The sequence below is a fragment of the Nothobranchius furzeri genome, chromosome 18, assembly GCF_043380555.1.
Source record: "Nothobranchius furzeri strain GRZ-AD chromosome 18, NfurGRZ-RIMD1, whole genome shotgun sequence".
Taxonomy (NCBI): domain Eukaryota; kingdom Metazoa; phylum Chordata; class Actinopteri; order Cyprinodontiformes; family Nothobranchiidae; genus Nothobranchius; species Nothobranchius furzeri.
The window spans coordinates 28,202,759-28,220,624 of NC_091758.1; the positions used below are offsets into that span (position 1 = coordinate 28,202,759).

Here is a 17,866-nt window from a genome sequence, read left to right on the forward strand (position 1 = left end):
TTGTCATCCCAGCAAAACCATCCATACAGCACAATATCTCAATCCAAAATGACTTCCTATCTCTGGCTCCTTCAGAGGCAGTTCGAAATCTGGGTGTTGTGATTGATGAACACCTGACCTTTAAAGATCATGTTACCTCTGTTGCTCGTTCATGCCGCTTTGCGCTGTATAACGTACGAAAGATCAGACCATACCTAACACAGTATGCCACCCAGCTCCTGGTGCAATCTACTGTCATCTCCCGCCTCGATTACAGCAATGCCCTTCTAACTGGTCTTCCAGTCTGTACTGTGAGACCTCTTCAAATGGTCCAGAACGCAGCGGTGCGTCTGGTCTTCAATCAGCCAAAAAGAGCACACTTCACCCTTCTGTTCATTGAGCTCCACTGGCTACCACTAGCAGCACGCATCAAATTCAAATTGCTAACATGCATACAAAGTCCGAGATGGTACGGCTCCCATCTACCTGAATCCTCTTGCAAAGGCTTACGTCTCGGCCCGGCCGCTCCGTTCATCACAGGATCGTCGGCTAGCAGTGCCTACACCACGCTCAGGACAATCCAGGCTCTTCTCATGCATCGTTCCACAAATGTGGAATGACCTTCCAAGCACTACCAGAACTGCAGCTTCCTTCTCAATTTTCAAGAAACTCCTGAAGACCCTGCTCTTCAGAGAGCATCTTCTAAACTAGCACCCTCCCTGCACCCGTCCCCCCCTCTCTACTGTCCACTCCTTGTTCCCTACTCTCCATGACTGTTGTCAATGTTGTTGTTGTTATTGTTGTTGTTATCCTCAAGGGCAATATGCCGATTATCACTTGTAAGTCGCTTTGGACAAAAGTGTCTGCTAAATACATAAACATAAACAGAAATGCGTGAGAACCATTTTAATATTTATTTTTTAGCTTTTTGTTAAATCTCCACAATATATTTAGAGCAATAAAAATATGTAAAACCATTGTTAAGAGGCATGAATAAACGTTTGAAGCTAACATTGTTTTTCTAAATTTGCCATTGCAGCTTTAAGTCAAAGTCTGTGCAAATGTGAGTCTGGCAATCTGACTATGAAGCTCTAACGCTGTTGTCATTCATGCTCAGACTGTGCAGGCCAAACAAAATACTGAATCATCTACAACATGAAGATACCTTAAAAGATTCATAGCCACATGTTTGACAAGCTCATTCGCACGGATGGATGGTGTGTACCAACAAAGCCCGACCAGTCGAAAGCTCTTCACCCGATGAGTGCTCTGAGACAATGAAAGGCTCCATCTTCAGCGGTTTGAAGAGCCGCGAACCCATGGGGAGCAAACTGTGAGGATGAGCGAGGGAAAGAAGCAGAACGTCCTCTTCCTAAAAGGAAAAGTTCATCACAAGTCCAAACTTTTCTTTAAACGTGTCACAGGTGCGGTCGGCTGATGTATCGGGCTGATATTTACCATGATCGATATCAAACAAGGGGTTTGCTGCTATGATACTGCTAAGTCAAGTGCACTAAATGGTTTGATTTGTAGTTTACATGAAGATGAATGCACTTGTTTGAATTCTTCCTCTGCTTAATTAATGCTCTAAAACATTACTGTCAAGATAATGGCCATGAAAACCAGCCCCAAAATCAGCAGCACACGTTGGCATCAGCAATAGAAAGCCCATATTGGTCGATCTGTGACCTAAGGGTATTCTAAGATCAGAGAATATAAAAGCTCAGTCTGCCCTCCTAATGATGCACACCTGGTAAACAGCAGGAGGAAGGCGGCCATGAGGCCTTCTGATATGGTGTCTGAAACATCTTAGGTGACTCCTTAGGAGGAGGTCCCCCTGGAAGTTCCTAATTCAGCCACCCTGCATAGATCATGACAGCTACATAGGATCTGGGTCTTTTTCTGTCCTTGTTGTGGTCCATGTGTCTAAGAGGCTCAAAGTACACACTGCATTTGAAAACAAAGAAGATGATGCAGGTTAGATGAAGGTTGGAACACAAACGGACCAGACAAACTCCCTGAATAATGCAGACGAAGCTTTGATCCATCGGTCCATCTCTTACCTCCGTACTACCATGGATTGTGAACATGATACTTGAACTCCTCCACTTGAGGCCCTCTCAACTCCAGCGGGAACATTGGACCTTTTCCATTTTGTTCTTTATTCACTTGAACTACGTTTGCACTTTCAACCCTTTTCTCCGGTTTGGTGCCTAAACCAAATTGGTTTATGTGGGAAATGGAGAGCCAGCTTCACGAGTTTGTGATGAAATCATGATCAGATTAATTTAAACCATTCATTTAGCATTTATTTGGATGTTTTTATATTATTGTGTTTTACGGTTTTAAGTTAGTTTCTCCCTAACTTAAAAAAACACAACTGTGCCATGATGGTAAACAATTTAATGCTTTCATTGTGTAAAATTAGAGTTTGCAACTCTTGTTGGGCCCTTAACGCAAGGGGATTCTGCTTATGTGTGTGTTTTGGTGTGTGTGTAGCATTATGGCCTTGGCGGAGAGAGCCTGAAGGTTCTGACGGAGAAGCTGTGTGCTGTAGCTCAGACGCTGCAGAAGGGCATCGAGAGCCACTGGCGGCGTAACAGCTATGATGGACGGAGCACAAAGAAGATGTCCGCCGGCATCCTGAAGGTTGTGGTTGAACTCATCGCATCTGCCAAAGGCCTCTTCACTTTGCTCAAAAGGTTTGTAACAACGAGCTTCACTTTATTATGACACAGATGTGTTTTATAAGTTTGTGTCTTCTCTGCTTTTTTAGTTTTCTGCTTTTTTATTTAAGAGAAGTCTCTAATGAGTCTAAACTAATTCTTAACAAAACGTCTGGCTGCAGGTATCAGTTATTTCAGCCCTGTGGGTTTGCTGAAACCAAGAACATATTCATTTACTGCAAAGAGCTGGGAGACATTGTGCACAAGGTGAGTGTGCTTGTTTCAATTAAGTGCATAAAATGTAGTCAGGTGACTTTGATTTATCTGATCTGTAGTTAGAAAAACTGACCTCCAGCTGCAAAACTCACATTTTGCATCCTTTTGTGCTGCCATGTGGCTCTCCACTGTCTCTATAAACACTCCAAACATGGAAAACAAAATATCTATTCATTTCCTGTCAGTGGAATTATGTGCTTAAAGCCCAAACCCCACTGCGTTTTTCGGCTTTCATAACGCTGATGTCACACTGTGAAGACTGCAGAAAAGTGGCACACTGCACGGTCCAAGATTTCAGCGAGCCAAACTGCACGATGTCTCACTCTAGCAGGACACACTAATGTCACAGGCACACCCCCTGACAAGCATATGTCGCTAAAAGCCGACAGCTGACCAAAACAGCAATGCTTTCTGCATGTAGCTTCCACTGTTGCCAATGTTGCTAATTCAACTCTTGCGTTGTACTCTGGTCACAAGTTGTTCACGTCATTTCCTGGGTGTATTTTCATTGGTCGATTGCAGATGGAAGCTGTAGGTTTTCAAGTCGTAAGGGTGATCAATAGGCTGTCGCAGTAGCGATCACACAGGATGACCACAGACTTGCAAATTACTCTCACGTTTGCCGTTTTTTGTCGCAATTCTGTTCACGGCAAGAGATTTGTTGCAGAGTGGTCTGGGTTTGAAACAAGTAAAAAAAGTCCCATTTTGAGATGTCACAAATGGGAAAATTAGACTAGAACTTTCTCCAAGACCCTCCCAGATATGAGAGCTGCTCAGGCCGATAGCAGCATGAGCGGGGGATGGGTTTGCGTGGCTAGCTCCAGCTTCTTTTTTAAGTGACAGCACCCTGAAACAGCTCATTCTGGAAGGTACTGAATAGACAAGAATGACAATTTTGAGCAAAGAACTTCATAAAAGTGTTTTGGATTGACCATGAAACTATTAAAGCTCAACAAAAAAGGATGAACACACCCTCTTTAAAAACTAATCTGCAGCAAGAACTAGGTAGCATTTACAAGCACATTTTGTGCACAAACATGAGATGTGGAAGTGCACGCAAGTAAACCATGTTTCTAGTAAAATGCAATCAAATTCATAAAGAGGAACTACCACATGTCATGTGAATTTCTCTTCAAGCCTGCTGTTTCAAGAGAACAAGAAAAACAGAAGAACTAATGAGCTCCCTCTTTCTCAGTTTAGCTTGGGATATGCTTTTTAAAATGTCTTTAAAGTTCTTGGCATATTTAGAGGCAGTTCTGCTTTAGAGGGAGCTTCAGTTGAAAAGTGATTCTGTGAATTTGCGTGCTAGCAATTGTGGCATTACAAAAATGTTTAGGAGGAAGAGAAATATTCATAATGGGGTAGTCAGTGAGAAGTGTTCGAAGGTCCTGTAGCAGAGAAGACAGGCCTGGATATGTTGAACCGCCTGGAGGAGGGCAGAGAGAGGGAGAGAGAGAGGGAGGGAGGAGACTGCTCTGCCAATGTTAAATGACGTTTGGCTCCTGGGGGAGGGAACGCACAGACGAGGACAACAGGCAATAAAAAGCGAGTTGGCTCTAAAACACGAGACTGAAAAACACACCAGAGCAGAAAAGGGCAGAGCCTAAAGAGACAGGAAGCACAATCAGAGGATCTCTTACTGTAAATAGCTAGCTCTGGATGCCCGCCAACAATGACAGGTACCTCCTCTCTGATTGGATCATTCTCAACAAGGTGATTCTGCTTAAGTCCCCAAGAGGACAGCTTTTATAAATAAAAAAAAGGCTTCTGGTAAGGAAAACATGAAGTGGAATCATCATTTCCTAAAGCCTCCAGGACTCACGCAGCAGAGGTAAGTAGGAATAAACCTCTCTGTGTTGGTTTATATCAGCAGTGACACGGTTCTGATGAATCTGGAGGAATGCTGGGAGTGAGCAGGGAGGCGAGTTATTTAGCGTGTTGATTCTGATAAGATGTTTTTGCTCCTACGCTGTGAATCACAGTCGGCCCTGTTGGACTCTTGTTTTCATTCATTACCGGCCTACCGATGCATTAAGCAAAAAGTGTTGAGTCAGCGGTTAACACGTTCAAATCTACTCCTGTTTTGTTTTCTCACGTTGGAGTTGATCTTTGATTTTTGTAGATGTGCCATTGTTCGCTCGGTTCCTGTTCTAAACTCTACACAGACCTGCAGCAGGTTATTTAGAAGCTCGTATACGTTCAGTGATGTCACGTGACTTATGTGACATGCTCAGTAGGTGGGACGTTTTCGACATGATGTTGACCTGAAACTGAGAAATATTCAGACGAATAGTTTCAGGCCTCTTCACTGCTGCAGGTCAGGTGGTAAAAAGCATGGCAAGTGTTAGGGTAAGATCTGTAAGGCTGAGTCACGTCTCACACACACACACACACACACACACACACACACACACACACACACACACACACACACACACACACGCACACACACACACACACACACACACACACACACACACACACACGCACGCACGCACACACACACACAGACAAAGCAGGATGATCACGGCTGCTTAAACCTAATTAAATCTGCTGTCATTCCCCGTGTTTGGAGGCTGCGGCTTAATCGTGGCGTCTCACATCCGTCCAACACACATTTAACTGTGTGAGCATGTGTGTGTGTGTTTATTTTCCTCGCACCCTGAGGATGATCTGGGTCAGTAGTCAGCTGGTGTTGATGGAACTCTGCCGTTGCAGAGTTGGGAGTTTCATATTAGCAGGGTCTCAGTTTGCTTTGAGCAGTGAAACGGCAGCCAAAGTCCACGAGCGCGAGGGCAGAGAGGGAAAAGGTGAACCTGGATTTGAGGTTTGTGAGTTTAACGGTGATTCAAATAGAAGAAAACAAAGATGTTTAAAGGATTAAGTTATTTAAAGTATGTAAAACTGACAGCCTCTTTGATTTTTAGATATGCATATTTGGTGTAATGTGTATGAAGCACATGGGCTGTCAGTGACACTTTGAAAATGTAAAAATGTTCACTTAATCTTAACAACAGAAGGTTAAATTAATCATTTAGAGGGTTGAAAACAGACAGTATAGATTTATTGATTGGATCAAACAAAGAGCAGTGAATGCTAATGTGATTTATGTGTTTTTTTAAATAGCAAATCTAAGAAATATCTATAGGAAAATTCCTGGTTTGCAGTCATTTTTTTCCTAGAAAATGTTTTCCTGGAGAACAGCTCATGGTTACAGCCAAGCTAGCAACTCTTATAGCTCAGCAACCTCTATAACAACACAGCAAGTGACATCACACACCAGCAGGAGGGAAACAGAGCGTTTAGCTCACATTTATTTAAGCTGTAGTGATTGTTAGTTTTTAAGTAAGCAAAAATGCTGATTATAGATGTAAGAAAACATTGATACTTTGTGTTCTGATACTGAATGGATACCTAAAAGCAGTGGATTGATTTTTTGAATTCACATGAATGAATGAATGAATGAATGAACAGATTATTGAACAAAGGAAACAATAGTGATCATTGTGATAATATAAAACGAGAGAAAAAACGTTATTCTGTGGACCAAGTAGGGCTCGCTGACACAGTAGCTCTGAGGATGGCTACAGGAAGTAGCTGAAACGTTAGCAAACAAGACAATGAACTACTTTTCTTTTCTGTGTTTAAAAAGAACCAAGAAATGCAGGGCTGGGTGATATCTCGATAATATTAAAATTTTGCAATAATTTCAAACAAATAACATGACTTTGTAACATTTATATCGATATAAATATAGAATCAGTAAATTTCTAGAGTTAGCAGATGCAGCTATTGCTAGCTGCTAGCTTGCTCCGTCTCTAAGCGGTAATTATTTATATTATTTGCTTGAAATAAATACATTTGATCAAATGGATTCTCTTGTGTCTGCTCGATATGAATCAACGTTAAACTTTGCATTTGGCTTTCTGGTTTTTAATTAAAATGTCAAGTTATGTATCAGGATTGTCAAGACATACGTTTTGGTTTGCATCGACCAGTCCTAGGACCAAGTTTAAACCCGATATGTTCTGTGTGGTGCAATTCAAACTTCGACTGCTAGGTGGCGGCAGCTTTCGTTCTGATGGAGCAACGAGGTCTCGCGATAACAATAGATGCATCTTAGAAACGTCTGGCCTGAGTTTTCCAATTAAATTCATTCGTAAGAATTGCAAATATCATCTGGCTTTTGGTATCGCAATACAGGTGAAACTCGAAAAATAAAAATCTTGTGCTAAAGTTCTTTTATTTCCTTAATTCAACTTAAATGGTGAAACTAATAAATGAGATAGACTCATTACATGCAAAGCCAGATATTTTAAGCCTTTATTTGTTATAATTGTGAGGAATATGGTTTACAGCTTATGAAAACCCCACATTCACAATCTCAGACAATTAGAATATTGTGAAAAGGTTTAATATTCTACCATACCGTACAATACCATACCATACCATACCATACCATACCATACCATACCTTCTTCTTCTTCTTCGTCTTCGTCTTCCTCCGCTTATCCGGGTCCGGGTCGCGGGGGCAGCATCCCAATTAGGGAGCTCCAGGCCGTCCTCTCCCCGGCCTTGTCCACCAGCTCCTCCGGCAGGACCCCAAGGCGTTCCCGGACCAGATTGGAGATGTAACCTCTCCAACGTGTCCTGGGTCGACCCGGGGGCCTTCTGCCGGCAGGACATGCCCGAAACACCTCCCCGGGGAGGCGTCCAGGAGGCATCCTGACCAGATGCCCAAACCACCTCAACTGGCTCCTTTCGATCCGGAGGAGCAGCGGTTCTACTCCGAGTCCCTCCCGAATGTCCGAGCTCCTCACCCTATCTCTAAGGCTGAGCCCGGCCACCCTACGGAGGAAACTCATTTTGGCTGCTTGTATCCGCGATCTCGTTCTTTCGGTCATTACCCAAAGCTCATGACCATAGGTGAGGACTGGGACGTAGATCGACCGGTAAATCGAGAGCCTGGCTTTCTGGCTCAGCTCCCTCTTCCCCACGACAGATCGGCTCAGCGTCCGCATCACTGCAGACGCCGAACCAATCCGCCTGTCGATCTCCCGATCCCTCCTACCCTCACTCGTGAACAAGACCCCGAGATACTTAAACTCCTCCACTTGAGGTAGGACCTCTCCCCCGACCCGGAGGTGGCAAGCCACCCTTTTCCGGTCGAGAACCATGGTCTCAGATTTGGAGGTGCTGATCCTCATCCCAGCCGCTTCACATTCGGCCGCGAACCTACCCATCAAGAGCTGAAGGTCAGAGCTGGATGAAGCTAGGAGGACCACATCATCCGCAAAAAGCAGAGACGAGATTCTCCTGCCACCAAACTCGACACACTCCACACCACGGCTGCGTCTAGAAATTCTGTCCATAAAAGTGATGAACAGAACCGGTGACAAAGGGCAGCCCTGGCGGAGTCCAACCCTCACTGGGAACAGGTCCGACTTACTACCGGCTATGCGGACCAAACTCACTCTCCTCTGGTAAAGGGACTGAATGGCCCTTAACAGAAAGCCACCCACCCCATACTCCTGGAGCGTCCCCCACAGGGTGCCCCTGGGGACACGGTCATAAGCCTTCTCCAAATCCACAAAGCACATGTGGATTGGTTGGGCAAACTCCCATGCCCCCTCCATCACCCTTGCAAGGGTATAGAGCTGGTCCACAGTTCCACGGCCAGGACGAAAACCACATTGCTCCTCCTCTATCTGAGATTCAACTATCGATCGGACCCTCCTCTCCAGTACCTTGGCGTAGACCTTTCCAGGGAGGCTGAGGAGTGTGATCCCCCATACCATACCATACCACTTTATTTCTAGAGCACTTTTAGTATGGCATTACAACCGGCCAAGGTGCTGCACATAATAAAACCTTCTTGGCTCAAAGTGTCACACTCTAATCAGCTGATGAATCCAAAACAAGATGGAGAGAAACAAGATGGCTGACGGGAGAGTCTCATGAATTTTCCTCCTATCAATCCAACAAATATCATTGAAAGAACTTAACATCCAAGAGATTGATCAAGTCTCTTATATTCTTAAAGAAGTCTTGCTTCTTTTTTGGGAGTATTACCTAAAATGTTGAAGCTTTGAGTCCTTTTTTTCTTCATCACATGTGCTCTACAAGTAACACTGGGCCTACTGGATTACCTGGAACCTGGAATTCTTTTTGTCTTCTAAGAATTTAAACAGATGATCAAGAAACATAGAGGCAGAAGGCATAAGAGGCAGAAGATATTGAAGAAATTAAGAAGTCCCTTAACTTCATGTCGGAAGAATTGAGTAAGGTGGCAAAGCAGCAAACAGGACTAATGGACTTCATTGAAGAAGTAAGGCAACTTAAGACTGTGATTAAGGAAAAAGATAAGAGGATTGAAGAGCTGGAAAATGAGTTGAAGATCTGGAGCAGTACACAAGAATGGAAGATGTGGTGATTTCTGGTCTGAAGACAAATCACTACACTTATGCACGGAGTTCAGCAGGTGACAAGGAGGGAGAAGACGCACCTAGAGCTGAAAAGGATTTGCTTGAGCAGCAAGTTATTCAGTTTTTTAAAAACAAAGACATTCCCTTGGATAGCAAAAATATAGCAGCATGTCATACTATTTCACAAAAGCAAAACAAGATGCCAACTATTATACTTCGATTTGTGAGCAGGAAATATAAAGTTGAACTGTTGAAGATGGGAAGGAAAATAAAGGGAACTGGAGTGCACGTGAATGAGCATCTTACAAAGAGAAATGCTGACATCGTACGACAGGCAAGATTTTTAAAGAAGGAAAGGCACATCCAAGACACCTGGACAAGGAACTGTAAGGTATTGCAGATCTCGAGAGATTTTAACAAATTAAATAGAATTCAATGGAGAAATAGAAGTACTTTTGTTGCTGACTGTGATATGGACAAAATCTGATAAGTGTGAGAAAAATAGCTATGTATGTAAATGTGTGGAAAATTTCATGAGTTAGATAATATTGATCCAGATATCCACCTTTATCACAATGTTGATATGACATGTGATTATTATAGTGGGGAAGAGTTAGATCCTAAGATGAAAGGTTTCTCGTTAATTCACTTTAACAGTCTGAGTCTTTACAGTAATTTTTTTTTTAAATCAAAGAGTATCTTGATCAATTTCAAAATAAGTTTGTTGTGGTGGCAATTTCAGAAACATGGTTGAATGATGACAGAGAACTGCAGGATGGACTAGAGGGTTATGAAATGTTATGCATCTTATCTATCAGCCCTACTTTTTTTCTCTTGGTGAAGGATTTGATTATCTCTGTGGGAGTTAAGGATAGGCTAATTATTAGCCACAAGGCTTCAACCTATTCCTTTTTTCTGTTGCTTGATTACTTTCATGTAAAATTGATAAATTGTTGTTGTTGACAGAATAAAAAATATCTGTCTGTCTGTCTGTCTGTCTGTCTGTCTATCTATCTATCTATCTATCTATCTATCTATCTATCTATCTATCTATCTATCTATCTATCTATCTATCTATCTATCTATCTATCTATCTATCTATCTATCTATCTATCTATCTATCTATCTATCTATCTATCTATCTATCTATCTATCTGTCTGTCTGTCTGTCTGTCTGTCTGTCTGTCTGTCTGTCTGTCTGTCTGTCTATCATCTATCTATCTATCTGTCTATCTATCTATCTATCTATCTATCTATCTATCTATCTATCTATCTATCTATCTATCTATCTATCTATCTATCATCTATCTATCTATCTATCTATCTATCTATCTATCTATCTATCTATCTATCTATCTATCTATCTATCTATCTATCTATCTATCTATCTATCTATCTATCTATCTATCTATCTATCTATCTATCTATCTATCTATCATCTATCTATCTATCTATCTATCTATCTATCTATAACACCTGCAAAAGGTTTCTGAGCCTTTAGATGGTATCTCAGTCTAAGCTGAATTATTGAAATAAATGGCCTTATAAATGCACCATATTCTCATTTTTCAAGTATTACCTGTATATCGTATTGTCTCCCATGTATTACAATAAATAGTATTGCCAGATACACACCCCAAGTGTTCATATATTTATTTTGAGGTATTTCTCTTATGTGTTTTCTTAATTTCTTTGTTGTGCTCTTCATTAGTACAGAGTAAAACAAGCAAGCTGCAGAGATAATTCAAGTTATTGTTGTTTATATTGTTGTTTGTGGGCAAAAAGTGGATAAAAAGTTTATATAAGATCCAAAGGAAGGTTGAACTGTGTCAAATGAATAGAAAGGCTGAAAAGTGGAGCATCAACATGCTTGAGGCCTCTTCATTCCACCAGCTCTACTTCGTCTTCCTCGTGCTCCCGCCACAGTAATAAAACACTTGTAAGATTTCCATCAGGTGTCCATTGGTTTGAGTTTGAGAGAATTCATGACTCATTCATCTGAAACTGGTAGTGAGAAGTGTTGTGTTCTCTGAATTTTCACCCCTCCTTCCTGATATTAAAACACATTCCATAAAGAATGCTACCCTTCGCCTACCTTGGATAAATGTGTCATTTCCAGTTTAACCATGAAATGTGGAACAGGTTGAGCTGTTGTGGGGAAAACGTCTTGTGCCTGAAACAAAGCCACGGGAGAGTTGGGCAACGCATAAACGAAACTGGTGTTGCTAAGTCGGGGCAGAAGTAATCCTGATGTAGGAGGTGGAAACACCTTTGAAACCTGGCTGGAAGGAAGTCATGAGACTATTTGTTTATGTGGTATTCACTAAGAGGTCTGCCTGTACTAGGAGTTGTGTCTTGTGTAATGTTTGAATACTGACTGTTTTATGGCTTATTTGAGACTTCTTGATTAAAAATAAACTGAATAATATCAGATCAATTAGTCAGACAACGACAAGACTTCTAACATTTTCAGACCTCCAAAAATACTTTAATTTATATCATTTATATAAATATTCTGAACTTTATTGTTTTAATGATTAGCTGTTAATAACTTCTGTGAACTTTTCACTTTTACCAGCTCTTAACATCTTGAACCAGCTGGATAACACCTATTTCAGCTGTAGCATGCTGTTTTTATGCTAACTACAAATGTCAGCATGCTAGCATAAACTGATTTAGTCTTTTCATGAGCGCTACTCGTTTATTTCTCTTTATTCCTGCATTTTCTTGTTTTATGTGGGACTGTGGTGACTCACAAAGCTCAGCAGAAATTAAGCTTAATCTTTTCTACAGCCAGTGTTCATTTGAGCTAATAATAAATCTGCTTCTGACTCCCAAACGCCTCAGGTTCTAAGTAATGAGTTAACTGAGGTTGCATAAAGCTCTATTTTAAGTGTCCCTAAGCGGTGTCAGCACTAAGTCACAACTACCAGAGGCAACATTAGGGGTCAGTTTGTTCTCAGAGGGTCACGTTGACTTAGTTAAATCAATCTAATAGCCACGTGGAAAACATGGAAATTATTCGTCCAAGCATGTTAATTTTTGGGAAATAGTTTAGCATAGCAAAGAGTCTGCGTCTCCGACCTGCTTTCCAATGTAAATGAACCCTCTCAGGCTCAAAAACAAGTTTTGATAAAAGGCCGAACAACTAAGTCCTTCAGGGGTACTTCTGAGTTAAAAATGCTCATGAAATACGTATGTGGAGTAGCCAGGTAGGTAGGTTTTAACGTTGCAAATCTGCAATGCCTGCCTCCAGAGGGTTAACCATGTTGTAATGGATGCCGTGGAACGGTTTGCTCTGAGAGACCCTGGTTTAACACATCATATGGAAGACACACCCCCTAGAGTCCGTCAGTAATTCACTGTCATAAAACTAAAAGTGAAACTCTTCTCGTTGTGCATTGGTCTTTTTAGCACCACAATCTAAGTGCTGAGGTGTCTCCTCAGTCTTCATTAGGGTCTACAGCAGGGGTGTCAAACTAATTTTAGCTAGGGGGCCTCATTGAGGGAAATCTAGTCCCAAGTGGGCCGGACCGGTAAGTTAAAAAAAACTTCAGATTGTTTTCTTTGTTTTAATACAATCAATATAAAACAAGGCTGGAGCCTGAGGACAGTGTAGTACAAGTACAACACCTGAAGTGTACTTGAAAATTTGGAAAAAAATAAAAAAATCAACAAATAAAAAACACATTGCTTAGTGATTCGAAGAGCTTACAGATCACATGGCAAGATCAGTTTCATGCAGCACTTAAAGTATATTTGACTCATTTTACTTTACATCTTTTAGCTTTCACCAGCACATCAATATCAGAAGTCACATCCTGAGTGGCAGCCAACTTCAGGATGTGATTCAAGTTCTTGTGTGAGCCTTGAGCGCAGCTTTGTTTTATTTATACTCATTACAGAGAAAACTTGCTCACAATGATAAGTTTATTTTCACTCTACATTGTAAAGTATGAAAATAAAGTTTACACAACCATCTCGCGGGCCGCATATTTGACACCCCTGGTCTACAGGAAGGATTCATCACTAAATCAAACAAATCAGCAGTGTTCATGATCCAAAACATGCAGGAAACGTGCTGGAAGCAAACTGCAGCATTGGCATGTTGGCTCCACTTTACTATATTCAGATGCTCTGAAGTTGCAAGTGTGGTATTCTGGCAACAGAGGGCGGTGGGGTTTGAGTGACTTTTCATTAACTCTGTAAAGGGTAATTTTAGCACATACTAGCTCAATAAAATGATTTTAAAATATGAAAAAGTTGCATAATGTGCCTTTAAATTGGCATGTCCCAACCCATTTTGATTATTTATGTTGGTTATAGTAATGCTAACCACAAAGCAACGCTAACCCAAGCTAGTGCTCATGTTAGCTCAAGCTACTGCTGATGCTAGCCCAAGCAACTGCTGATGCTAGCCAGAGATACTGCTAATGCTAGCTCAAGTAACTTTTAATGCTAGTCTGAGCTACTGCTAATGCTAGCCCAAGCTATTGCTAATGTTCTTGTTGGACGAGAAGATAAAAACAAAGAAGAATGTCAGAGCAGACATGTAATGTTCTAGGGTGTAGTGGGACTATCCAGACTTTGAAAGAATACCATGTAGATCCACAGACTGTTTTGAGTTATCCTGGTACCATACATGGCCGTACACAGAGTTTCTAGCTTCAGATAGCTTCAGCACCATCACAGACTCATCGGGGTAAACCAGTCAATCAACACGCAGCTCATTCAATATTCATGTTCTGGCAGTGTTCATCTTTCCGTTGTAGGACTTTGAGTTAGGCCTTTTTTCAGGGCTCCTGGGCCATTTTGAGCCCCAACAAAGTTTCACATGCTATATAGGAGCTCAACTAACAGTTTCCAATCATAAAAAAAGTTTTGCTAGGACCCCTTTAGGTAAACTGAGGGGTGGATGGAGACGGTCCAAAATCCTATTCTGATTTTGTTGTCTATGTGTGCCACTGCAAGGTATTTGGATCAAGTTTTATGTTGTTGAATACCTCTTGTAGTATTTATGGAAAATTTCATATAATTATTTCTGTGTAAAAACACAGAAGTTGAACTGACTAGTAAACATCTTTGACCTCCTCTCTTGGGTAGCCCAAATAGCTTGTGTTCACTCTGATCCCCTGTTACATTTCAAAAGGATTAGCTTTTCCATCCAATCCTTTATGCAACTCATCCCATAAGACATTGCAAATTATCTTAAGGCATTATTATTATTTGGCTGTTTAAGCTGTATAAACAGCTGCCCTGTTGTCGTTTGGATTCCTCATTATTCGTCTTCGTGTAAAGCCTCTTCTTCCTCTCTCTTCTGCTCCCAATCCGCTCATCTCTGTGAAGTCTGGTGGAGAATTATCAACACTCGTCTCCCAGGAGACAAGAAAGCAATTTAGTTAGACTGTAATGATTCTAATGACTGTATCATTCAATACATTTTGCCTTGTGAGTGGATCGCTTTGTACAAGTGCACACTGCAGATTACGTGCACGTGTAATCTGGGAATTCAAGGATTTGTTAGTCATGACACACAATTAATGACGATGCATCCTGCTCATTCTGCACATTTGAAATTAACAGATTGTTCAGCACAGAACATTTTTAAACAATTCCCTTTAGTCATGAAAAGTCACAGAATAGTCATCTGAGCTGCAGTATTGAGCATTAGCGTTTATTTTAACCAGCTATACATAAGTTAAATAAAATATTATTGACTTAGTAGAATTATTATGGAAGCATCTAGGTTAAATTAATCAAAATCACGTAAAAGCCAAGGATATGAGCAAAATCTAACTGGATAATTGCAGGCGTTGAAGGTTTTGAGGTTGTTCTAGGTGGACGTTTTGCATGAAGTAGGAGAACAATGGATCTAGACAACACTGTGACCGTTCAGCTTCCTGACTCATACTGTGAGGAGGAAACAGGGACAAGGGTTTTGACTCAGACTGTCCCATTTCCACAAATCAATAGCATAAGCATATTGGCTGATGTTGTGTCATACTGAGAAAGTCTTTTCTTGGACCCCACAGGATACCACAGTCTTTGAAAAGGAAAATGACATAATCGTTATTGTGAGTTGACTTATCATTTGCATGTTTTTGTTTATTACATTAAATAGAAAAAGACAAAAATGATTAACGTTGTCCTCCTGGCTCCTTGTGCTTCATCTTCATAGTGTCGTCAGGTGGTGGAGATTTGCGACGGCATCTTGAGGTCCGTCCCTGAAACGATTCTGACCCAAACGGCTCAGCTGGAGAGCGTGGACCTGGTGCCCGTTTCACCGGGCGATTATTTGGTAAAGACTCCGATATAAAAACTCGTAGCTTTTGTATTATTTGTCTTCACAAGTTTAAATGTGAGGAGTTTATTTCTTTGGTTTTGTTCCATTTAAAGGGATACTAGGCTGTTTTGCTTGCATTTAGCGCCCCCTAGTGCTCGTTATTAATTCACTGTGGTTATACTGAAAATGAAACATCTCCTCGCTGTGCATTCGTCTTTTTAACACCTCAATCCAACTGCTGAAACGTTTCCCCAGCCTTCATTAGTTTCTACAGGAAGGATTCATCACTTAATCAAACAAATCAGCTGTGTTCATGGTATAAATCATGCAGGAAGTGTGCTGGAAGCAGACTCCAGCTCCACCACATCAGCTTCATTCCACTACACAGCTCCCTCCAACAGCAGGGACCAGATTGGCACTCCGAAGTTGCAAGTCCGGTATTCTGGCCATGGGGGCAGTGGGGTCTAAGTGACATTTCATTAACCCTGTAAAGGGTCTTTTTTAGCACATAATTGCTCAAGAAAAGTATTTAAAAATAAGAACAATTTGCCAAGTATCCCTTTTAATACTAGTTTAGCTAAAACTGGTATCTATAATTTCTGCTTCATAACTTTTTTGGTCTTCTCTCTTTTTTTCTGTTCATCTTCTCTCCATTTTCAGCCCTTTTCATTCAGATTCTCACAACTTTTGCATTTTGTGATTTTTCTGTTTGTTCCTTTGCTACCCAGAGCCGCTCTTCATCCTCTTGGCCTCATTTCAACTCTTCTTCCATCTAACTCAAGGTTCTCCACTTTTATTACTGAAACCTTCTCTGGTGTTCACAAACAGTGTTCTTTTTGCGTGGCTTTCTGCACTTTCTGACCATAATTACAGCTCCCGTCTTTGCTTGTTGCCCGCATAATCTGGCATCCTTTTAGTGCTCGTTTCTAAAGAGACATTTTTTCAACACGTTTCCTCATTTCTTCCCATTTGTGGACTCAGTCCATTAAGTAAAAACCTCTCCTGACACACAGTGGTTTCATTTGCTTGCCTGATTTGCCCTCCTGATCTAATCCTTGGTGTGTGTGTGTGTGTGTGTGTGTGTGTGTGTGTGTGTGTGTGTGTGTGTGTGTGTGTGTGTGTGTTTGTGTGTGTGATGTTCCTTGGATGTTTTTGTGTGCAGCTTTGTGGCTGCATGTGTTTTAGAGAAGTGGGTTTTAGTTGAGCTATGAGGGTCAAATTTAGAAGAGACTAAATTTTATTATTTTAGGTATTTTTCATCAGCAATAACGAGATAGGAGCACCAATAAATTGAGATGAATAGGAACTTAAAACAAGAAATAAAGGGAAGTGAAAAGGAGGAAGTTTGATTAAGTGAGTTTATGAATCATAACCTGCCAATAAATTGTCCATAAATCCAAAATTAAAGGCTAATCATTTGTTGCTGATATATTTTTGAAAAATAAATAAATAAATAAAAAGTGTATATATATATATATATATATATAATAGTAGCCACAAATATTTATGTTGCAATTATTTTGATGATATTTTTGACTTGGATTACATGATTTCTGCGTGCAGTGTTATTGAAAGACTTTGTGGATGATAAAATAAACTTTCATTTATATAATGTAATTGATTTCATGTTAAAGCGTAGAATAATGTAAAGTCTGTTTGTGTTTCTGTTGCCATTTTAGGTCCTTTTTTACACTTCCAAAACAAAAAGGTTTTTAAAAAAGCCTCACTTTTTAAGACATTTTATCTTTTTTTTTTTTGTCTAAAAATAATTTTCTTTGGAAAAAATGTGTTATTTACAATAAGGTAAATATTCTTAAATGTGATCCATGTGTTTCTGCTTAAACTTTAACTCTTGAGTTAAATTGTCAGCCATTGAGATCAGCAAATGTTTGCTAGAATTCTTAAAACTAGCAAAAGCATCAGTTGGATTTATTAGCTAGTGTTAAGGAAAAAATGCCTGAGGATCAGTTTTTGCAGTGTAGCGGTAGTTTTCTCTGTCTGTGTTTTGACGTAGAGCCAGCTGATGGTTTATTAAATCTTTGCACAACCATCTGCTTCTCCTCAGAATCCAAATCTGACACTAACAAGATCACCTTGCATCATTTTGTCTCAGCGGTGTGCTAATTTGATTCTGTGCAGGGCGATGTTCTCAGCTTTGGTATGTTTTGGTTTTTATCATTCAGAAATATATACAACATCTTTCCATTTTTCATTTCTGTCAGGGGATCGAGATAACG

The 17,866-nt window shown here is 40.7% G+C and overlaps 1 protein-coding gene across 2 annotated transcripts in view; it reads left to right on the forward strand.

Moving 5' to 3' along the window:
- cnksr1 (connector enhancer of kinase suppressor of Ras 1) overlaps window positions 1–17,866 on the forward strand; it is a 36,164-nt gene that overhangs the window by 4,234 nt on the left and 14,064 nt on the right. The window contains exons 3-7 of one of the 2 annotated variants that reach the window (XM_015969879.3): window positions 2,479–2,681; window positions 2,828–2,912; window positions 15,379–15,420; window positions 15,525–15,644; window positions 17,852–17,866. The exon at window positions 17,852–17,866 is cut by the window's right edge and continues 45 nt beyond it. In XM_015969879.3, coding sequence (XP_015825365.3) covers window positions 2,479–2,681; window positions 2,828–2,912; window positions 15,379–15,420; window positions 15,525–15,644; window positions 17,852–17,866 — 465 coding nt within the window. Of the gene's footprint in view, window positions 1–2,478; window positions 2,682–2,827; window positions 2,913–5,415; window positions 5,749–15,378; window positions 15,421–15,524; window positions 15,645–17,851 lie in introns of those variants that run through there. The other variant, XM_015969881.3, reaches the window with a different exon arrangement.